The sequence below is a fragment of the Talpa occidentalis genome, unplaced genomic scaffold, assembly GCF_014898055.3.
Source record: "Talpa occidentalis isolate TD23 unplaced genomic scaffold, MPIMG_talOcc4v2.1 talOcc4.7, whole genome shotgun sequence".
NCBI lineage: Eukaryota > Metazoa > Chordata > Mammalia > Eulipotyphla > Talpidae > Talpa > Talpa occidentalis.
The window spans coordinates 83,104,261-83,113,353 of record NW_023605083.1 but is presented as its reverse complement, the minus strand read 5'-3'; the positions used below and the strand labels follow the sequence as shown (position 1 = coordinate 83,113,353).

Sequence of the window (9,093 nt, the reverse complement as noted above, 5' to 3'; positions counted from 1 at the left end):
TTGCCCAGCACAGAGTAAGCGATCATATAAATGTTAACTATTGATCTTGCTATTGTTCCGAGGCTTTCTGGGCCTGGCAGGGAGGAATGCAGGGCCATGTCTTTGCCCAGCTTGCAGGTGAGATCACCCTGTCAACCACGGGGCTGGAGGCCCCCCAGCCTGCCCTCACCCACCCAGAGAGGGCAGGGCGCGACTGAGCACAGCCCCGACCCCGCCCAGGCGGACTTAAAAACTCAGAGTCGGGCGCAGGCGCCGTAAGCCCCGCCTCCCGCCTCCCGCCACGCGCCGCCGACCCGCAGCCGACGTGGGCATGGAGCAGAGCGGGAGCCCCGCGGCCGAGCCCCGCGGCCGGGCACGGGGAGTGGTGCTGTTTCGGGGCCCGGTGGAGCCGATCGTCTTCCTCGCCAACTTCGCCTTGGTCCTGCAGGGCCCGCTTACCACGCAGTACCTCTGGCACCGCTTTAGTGCCCAGGTTGGCTACAATGGCACCCGCGACCGGGGCGGCTGCAGCAACCACACCGCGGACCCCAAAATGCAGGTAGCGGTGGCGAGGACCAGCGAGGATCTTGGCAGGGGGCGGGCCCTCTGTAAAATTGGGGCTTCACCGAAAGGGTTAGGAATGTGGAAAGGCGGGGGAGGAGCGAGCAAGTTTGGGACCTGAGAACTAGTCTGGGGGTGATACAGGGCAGCAAGAGGTCTTTGGCCTTAGCCACCGGTTACCGGGGTGCATACAGTTCTTCTAGATAAAGCAGGGCCTTGAGGGTTCATCAGCAGGGGTAAATATAAGGGCAGTGGTCCTTGTCTATTTCCCATACCCCACTCTCGTGTCAGTTTTTGAGTTAAACTTATCTAAGTTTAGGGCACCAGAGAGGGTCATCCTCACTGTATGCCCCAGGATGGCGATGGTTTGGAGGGTGGGAGCCAGAGTTGGGAGCTGTACCCTGGTAAGACTTACGTGCTCACAGGAAGTGGAGACCCTCACCTCCCACTGGACTCTCTACATGAATGTGGGCGGCTTCCTGATTGATCTCTTCTCATCCACCCTGCTGGGTGCCTGGAGTGACTGTGTGGGCCGCCGTCCCCTGCTGGTACTGGCCTCCTTCGGTCTGCTGCTTCAGTCGGTGATCTCCATCTTTGTGGTGCAACTGGAGCTCCATGTTGGCTTCTTTGTGCTGGGCCGCATTGTTTCTGCCCTCCTTGGCGACTTTGGTGGCCTCCTCGCTGCTAGCTTTGCCTCCGTGGCAGACGTCAGCTCCAGCCACACCCGCACCATCCGTATGGCCGTGCTGGAATCATGCATTGGGATAGGGGGGATGCTGGCCAGCCTCCTTGGAGGCCACTGGCTCCGGGCCCAGGGTTATGCCAACCCATTCTGGCTGGCCATGGCCTTGCTGATAGCCCTGACTTTCTACGCAGCCTTCTGCTTTGGTGAGACAGTGAAGGAGCCAACACTTACCCGGCTCTTCACACTCCGTCACCACCGATCCATTATCCAGCTGTACATGTCTCCCGCACCAGAGAAGTCCAGGAAGCATTTAGCCCTGTACTCATTGGCCATCTTCGTGGTGATCACTGTGCACTTTGGGGCGCAGGACATCCTGACCCTCTATGAGCTGAGCGCACCCCTCTGCTGGGATTCCACACTGATAGGATACGGTTCTGCGATGCACCACCTCACCTACCTCACCAGCCTGCTGGGCCTGCGGCTTCTGCAGTATTTCCTGGCCGACAGCTGGGTAGCTGAGATTGGCCTGGCCTTCAACATCATGGGGATGGTGGTCTTTGCATTTGCTGTCATCACACCCCTCATGTTCACAGGTAAAGTGTGTGGGCTCAGGGACAGTTTGTCCCAGAGGGATGGAGTGAAAATTGGGGGCCAGCAACTAGATGCCAAATGGGGTTCATGTCATTGCCTGTGAAAACATGATTTGCCCCCTAGCCTGCACTGGAGGAAAGACAGTAAGAAACTTCATAAAGATGCCATTTCAACAGGTGAAGTAACTAATCCACATCTGTCATATTGTTAGGTAGAGCAAGACAAAGTATGGCTCAGATACGAATTATTTCACCCCTTGGCCTCCCACAGCCTATATTGGTTCTTAAACAAAGTCCATGCTGTTAGTGCCCTAACACTCATTTCTCTGATAAGAATCGACCTACCTCAAATATCCTTGGTCATCGTCTTTGTTGTTTTTTTTTTTTTAAAGATTTATTTATTTATGCATACAAGAACTGGGATACAGGCCAGAGGTGTGGGAGGGTGAGGGGATTCACCAGAGACAGAGTTGGGGAGCAGAACAGGCAGATTGACTGAAATACACTGCTGAGGGGAGCAGCAGGCGAGACCGGAGAGGTCTGCTGCGCCATGTGGGTAGCTCCCTGGCTGGGGATCAAACTCATGCTGCAGTGACTGCGGACAGCATCATAGGTTGTGTCTTAACCCCTTGCGCCACCAGGGAATTAAAAGCACAGAAATTTACCCTCTCACAGTTCTGGAGGCCAGAACTCAAGAGTTGCTGTCACAGGGCCAAAATCAAGGAGTCCCCAGGACCACACTCTTGAGAGGCTCTCAGAGGGCCTGCTCCTCACTGCCTCTGGCTTTTGGTGGCTGCAGGCATCCCTTCTCACGCTAAGCTCTGGCTCTGCAGTCATACGGCCTTTCCCTCTTCTGGGTGCCGTCTCCTTTCTGTCTGTCAAACAACCCTCTGCTTGCCCTTTCCAAGGATTCTTGTAACTTAGGTCCCAACCTTTTGATCCAGGATAATCTCCTCATCTCCAGATTCTTTTTTTTTTTTATACAAGAGCCGGGGTACAGGCCAGATGTGCAGGAGGATGAGAGGATTCACCAGAGACAGAGCTGGGAACAGAACAGGCAGATTGATGAAAAACACTGATGAGGGGATTAGCGGGCGAGACGGGAGAGATCTGCTCACCATGTGGGTTGCTCTGAGGCCAGCAAGGATCGAACCAGCACTGCAGAGGCTGCGGACAGCTTCACAGTGCTGCGCTCAACCACCTGCGTCACCAGGGAGGCCCCCATCTCCAGATTCTTAATAATCACATCTGTAAAGATCCATTTTCCAAATAGGCAACATCTTCAGCTTCTAGGGGTTGGGACCTGGTATCTTGAGGGGGCCAGTCTTCAGCCTCCTACAGCCCAGGCTATATCAAGTGGCAAAGGCCTTGTTACCCTGTTACAGATAGAAGTCAGGCTTCAGGAGATGAAGCATCCAAGGCCACACAGGTTTTGACTGTGTCTGGTTTGGGACTCGGGGCTGACTCCAAAGCCCGTGTTTGTTTTCTGTGCCCTGCCATGTCCCTGCTATGTGCTGAGTGGGTGGGGTGCCTGCCGTGACCACAGAAGTGTCCTGACAGTTGGGGAGGAATCCGCACTCCTTCATAAAGGGGATGGCAGGTAGCCAAGCCTTGAGAAGGGTAAGTCTCCATTCCTCCTTGGTCATTGTCTCCTTCCCCATAAAGGAAGTTCTTCCTGTGCCTTCCCCGAGTCCCGTGCAGGGTCCTGTCGGTGCTTTGCCTACTTGGGCATCCCTCTCCCCAGTGTCATTTCCTGATGATTGATTCTTCTCCACAGGATACGCGCTTCTCTTCCTGTCTTTAGTCATCACACCTGTCTTGCGGGCCAAGCTCTCCAAGCTGGTGAGCAAGTCTGAGCATGGTGAGTGCCAGCATCTGTGTGTGGTCCCTCATGCCCTGAGCTGGGCGGTGGGCAGCCATGGACTGGGGCCGCTTACCTTCCTGCCTCCCTCCTGGAGAATGTGACCAGACCAGTGCACTACTGTTAGATAGCCTGGGGCTGGCCAGGGCCCTTAGTATGTTGACTCTTCAGACCGCAGAGATAGAATTTGTAATCAACAGAAGATAGTTATGTCCCTTTGGATAACCTGAGCAGAGGATTTACTCTCCATAGCTCAGTTTTTCCACCTGTAAATAAAGATGTGATGCCAGAGCCCCCGCCTCACTAGAGTGAGAGTTTTCAAGGTCAGAGAAAGGATCAGCCTCGTTATGTAGGTTTTATTACTCCCAGTGAACAGATGAAGTGGAGGTTCAGAGTTTAATTGACTCAGTCAAGGTCACTCAGTAAGTGTGAGCTAGGCTGAAAACCCAGGTCTGTTTTAGAGCCCAGAAAGTCTTAGCATCTGCGTTTTAGTCCTGGCTTCCTTAGTCTGGCTGCGTAATTTTGGGCAGGTCACTTTCCTTCTGTCTCCTCTGCAGCCTGAGTGGTTTGCTCTTGATGACACCTACAGGTCCTTCCAGCTCTGACATTCTGACAGTTTAACCTCCTAAATGCATAATGTGTGCTCTGCTGGCAGATCTATAAAGAATAGCTACTCAGGCTCTGAGTCCTTTGTCCCCCGTCTGATAGTCTGATAAGACCTGACTCATTTTCCCTTCTGCCCTGGAAGGGGATCTGGTGATGGACACTCTGGCCCATACCTAGCCTTACCATGGGTTCTGTTGTCTCCAGAACCACGTGGCTTCATTTATTCACTCCGTAAGTTTTTCCCTGCACCTTCACTGTATCCAGAGAAACGAAGAGGAACAGGAGAAAACAACAGCCCTCACTAACTGGCTACCTCCAGGGGGCCAGGCTCCTTGATAGGTGCTTTATGTGCAAACTTCATGTTACCAACAACCTATGAAATAGGTATTATCCTTATTTAACAGAAACTCAAAAGGATAGGCAGCTTTCTCAGCGATCATACAGCTAGGAAGTGTTGGAACGGGGAATTAACCCAGCAATTAACCTCAAACTGGAGATGATTCCAAAGAGGGTGAGCCAAAAACCATTCTGATCAGGCTTCTGCTAGAAGGTATCATGTGTACTTTCATGTGGATTTAATAGCAGTCATTTATTTCCTAGTCCCTGTGTGCCAGCTACTTTCCATGCCTGGCCTCACTGACTCCTTAACACTATATGTGATGTGGTAGGATTTACAGGTGCAGGAGATAAGACTCAGAGAGGTCAAGTGACTTTCTCCCGGTCACACAGTCGTGAAGTCGTAGTGCCAAGATTTGAACCTGGATCTTTCAAACTCCAGAGTGGTATTTCTTTCTTCACAGGTGCTCTCTTTTCTGCTGTGGCCTGTGTGAATGGCTTGGCCATGCTGGCAGCCTCCGGCATCTTCAACACGCTCTACCCAGCAACCCTGAACTTCATGAAGGGGTTCCCCTTCCTCTTGGGAGCTGGCCTCCTTTTCATCCCAGCCATACTGATTGGGTAAGGCAGGACTCTGAACCCGTGCTCATAAAGGAGCCCTTTACCCTGAAGGTCTTCTCTTCCTCCTCCCAACCGGGAATGACAGCCTCATTCCCAGAGCCCTTCCCCTACCCGACTGTCCCCTTGCAGATGACTGCCTCAGCCCCTGGGAGCCGTTCCCTCAGTACAGGGCAGGGGGGTGGGTTAGGGAAGGATCAAGCTAAATGTGCTTGTTGGCAAGACTCTACCCAAGTTCCCCTGGGCCCCCTCCATTCCCACTTTTCAGATGGAGCTATGTTGGCAGAAATACACTAGAGGGAACCCCAGAGAGCATTCTTGGCTATTTGTGACTGGGCCACAAGCTTGCCAGACCCGCTGACTTCCCCCATGGCCACAAGAGTCACTTTCCAGAGGACATGGTCTTCCACCTCTAAGCTTGGGGAGTAGGACAACTAATCCAGCCCACCCAAGGAAAGCCCATTTCACTTCTCCAGGAGTTGAGGATCTGACCCATGTCAAATCTGAACCCTCTTTTGTCTCCACAGGGTACTGGAAAAGATAAACCCTCACCCTGAATTCCAGCAGTTTCCCCAGAACTGATCTGCCTGGGCCAGGGGACAAAGGGCAAGTGGAGCCAAATGAGCACTAACCAAGTAGAATTACCCATCTGGGATCCCAGCCCACAGCAGCACCGCAGTTCCCCTTGAGGGCATGTTCCCCTTGGACAAGGTGGTCAAGCCAGATGAGTCCTGCCTGTTCCATCGCTGCGCCAGCCTGTGTCTCTCAGATCTAGAATTGTAACCCAGACAGGCCCACTCCTGGGTGGATGGTGGGGGAGCCATTTGCAAGAGCGGTCCATTTACCCTTTACACCATCTGTCACTTAGCCCTCCAAGGAGAGGCTAAGTGATACTTAGGAGAAACACGAGGGCTGGCCTCTCTACTTCCAGCCAAAACTGCACAGCTCACTGTGCTCATTTCCTGGCGAGCAGCCACCAGTCACTCCAAGTGATGAGTATGGTACCCAGGGAGTGCCAGCTTTGGTGGGAGGGAGAGTTGTGGGAACTGATGCCCTCTAGGGGGAAGAGTGCTGCTGTCTCTGGTGAAGAATCAATCCTTGACGATAACCTGCCCACCCCTTGGCTTAGCAGTGCCAATCATAATAAATCAATACAATCACACTGAGACACGAGGGCTGTGGTAGAGAATGGCTACGAGAGGAAGAGACCACACGAGAACGGTAAAGAGAAAGAGTAAAGATTCCCTGGGGCCTGGGAGGCCCGCCAGCTTGCCCGGCCTGTGCAGGCTTGCCACTACAAACAAATTAGGAAACACTGGATTAGATGATGTTCCGAGCACCTTCCTACCTCATATTCTAGAATGAAAAGCCTCTTCCTGTGCTATGGGGTAAGGCTAGAGTTGGGGCTGGACTTTTTACCCATGAGAATCCCTAAGCAGTTCTCCGTCCCTGGAGAGAGGTGGGGTGAGGTTGGGTAGGGACCAAACTGACTCAGCCATGACCTGGAGGCAGCAACTGCAGTCCAGTCAAGGAGAAAACCCTGACCCTGCAGGCCTGTGTCAGAGCAGGCTTCAGGGGAAAGGCTGTTCCTCAGCCCTTTGTCTCGGGACAGCCCTCTGAGGCCAGGCCTGGGTGGAAGGTGAGGGCCAAGGTGCCTGCCCTGGCTGCTGTCTGGGCAGTTTGTCACAGCAGTCCCTGGAACAGTCCCTAGAAACACTGGCCTCACCCAGGTGGAGGGCAGAGTCTGGGCTCTGATTTCTTGAAGAAACAGAAGGGCAGAGATCAACCAGAAGACCAAGCAGTAAATGGACAGAAGCAAAGGATGTACCAAACAGAAAAGGAGACAGCCAGGAAACCCTGAGTGCTGCCGAGGGGACCTCATGAGGAAGGACTGATGGGGGACAAAATGACAAAGCTGCCGGAGGATACTCAGCACACTGTATTGTTACTGTCTCAGCTCTGGGAGGGCAACATCCAGTTGATCTCATTCACCATCATATCCAGGACCTGGCACTGGTGGGCACATGTGTGGTATGAAGGAAGGAGAGTCAAATGCAGTCAAAGCCAGAGTTGAAACCAGCACTGTCTCTGGCAGGGAGGGCAGTGGGGGGAGAGATCCTAGGCCCAGAGTGAGACCTTTGACTTTCTGATGATGTGGTTTAAGATCTAGGGGTGACCTGGCCTGCACCTGTTGAGAGGCAGCCCTGGACCTAGCCAGTGTTGAGATGTTAGCCACTGTCCTTGGGAGGGAAGGAGGGCAGTGGCTGAAGGGGCTGAAGCTGGGAATTTTGAAGGGAGGATACTTTCTTGTTCTATCCTAGTGAAGGAAAGGGCAGAGGCACATCTTGCTCAATTACTTCTGTACAGCCCCTGGGCCAGCTTTTCATTCTGATAACCTACCCTTCACTGCGAGATTCTGTGGGGTGAGGGAGGAGCCAGCTGTGGTGGGCAACAGCCCTGCCCTGGGCTCACCTCCAGTCAGGAGAGCAGGCCCACTGCAGTGGACAGAGCACAGGAAGCCGGGGCTGGGGCCAGGGGCTACCGTGAATGGCTAGGGAAATGGCATGCCACTCAACCTTTCTGAACCTCAGTTTCCTTCTCTGTCAAATGAGTACTGTGCTGGGTAGGGTTGTTCTGATAACTATAGAGACCATGGTATGGAATTTCTGGGAAATGGCGAAGAATTGCCAGGCATTTGCTACTTAGCCACCAGCAGCAGCTCACCTGGCAATGTGAGAAAAGCAGATTCACAGACCCCACCCAGAGCTCCTGAATGGAATTTTAACAAAACTCCCAGGTGATTCAAATACACACCTTGCCCTTCAGGATCTTGCTTCTTCCCATGGAGCGATAGGTTCTAGCCAGGCTATTGCTCCTGCCACAAGGGGCTGCCTTGTCCCTGTTCCCCCTGAGCAAGTGGGTGGGTGAGGGGCTGGGAGAAGCCAGCTGGACCAGGCAGGGCAGGAGTCTGAAGCACAGCACCAAGGCACAGGGCAGGGCAGGCTGGCTGCCCTTTGAGATGTGGCCTGCTCTGGGCTGGGTCCAGGCAGGGGCTCGCAGGCACCAGTGAGTGCAGTAAAGCCGAAGCAACTGCAGATCTGCCGGACTGGGGGCTGGCCCAGCCTGCCCTGCCCATGCCCCCACCCCTGATGTGTGCAAGGAGGCTGCACCTCAGGAAGACTGAGGGAGGAGATTCAGGACCTGGTTAGGCGGCTAAGGGCACTGAGTGGCTATAGGGCAGCAGGAAGTGGTGAGCACAGGGGCCGGGCATAGTTGGACTCTCATCCCCGCTGGCTCCTGGGTCCAGGCCCTTGCTGGCTGAGAGGAGTTGGGCCTTGCCCTTCATCCTGCTCACGCTGTCTGCTCTCAGGGCAGGAAAGGGGTGGTATGCAATCAACCTCCACCTCAAGTGTCTCCAGGACTGAGCAGTGACGTCCCCACACTCAAGACAGAGAATCTGGTGGCAGGGTTTGGGGTGGTCTTACCACCACAATGCCTGACTTCTCTTACCAGATACTGAAGAAGCTGGGTTTGAGGGGGACCATGAGGTGGCGAAGAGGGAAAGCCATTTCCTGAGAAGAGCCCTGGCTGTCCCAGCCTGGCCTGGACAGGAAGGAGCTACTCTGGGAGGGTGGGGGGTGGGGTGGGGGTGTGATGGAAAATGGGTGACAACAGGGCCTGGGAACTAGGGGCTGGTTGGGCCCATGGGTGTGGCACCCTCCAAACTGGTGTCGGAACCTGCAGATGAGTCCTGGGAGGAGCGGCCCTGCAGGAAGCGGATGATCTTCTCGATGGTGGCTTCCTGGTACTCGTGGGACCACCTGTGGGCACAGAGGCTGGTGGGTCAGAGGGCTGGG

The 9,093-nt window shown here is 54.2% G+C and overlaps 2 protein-coding genes across 2 annotated transcripts in view; one reads left to right on the top strand and one right to left on the bottom strand.

The window, feature by feature from the left end:
- The first annotated feature begins 307 nt into the window (after positions 1–307).
- SLC46A1 (solute carrier family 46 member 1) lies at positions 308–8,835 on the top strand. Its single transcript, XM_037492341.2, has 5 exons — positions 308–538; positions 966–1,818; positions 3,593–3,676; positions 5,083–5,239; positions 5,764–8,835. The coding sequence occupies exons 1-5, from the start codon at positions 311–313 to the stop codon at positions 5,816–5,818; spliced, it is 1,377 nt and encodes a 458-aa protein (XP_037348238.1). The 5' UTR covers positions 308–310; the 3' UTR covers positions 5,819–8,835.
- The window catches only part of SARM1 (sterile alpha and TIR motif containing 1), a 21,492-nt gene continuing 19,241 nt past the window's right edge, over positions 6,843–9,093 (bottom strand). Inside the window, exon 9 of the mRNA XM_037492340.2 lies at positions 6,843–9,057. Within this exon, the coding sequence (XP_037348237.1) occupies positions 8,922–9,057 (136 nt within the window). The 3' untranslated portion in view covers positions 6,843–8,921. The remainder of the gene's footprint in view (positions 9,058–9,093) is intronic.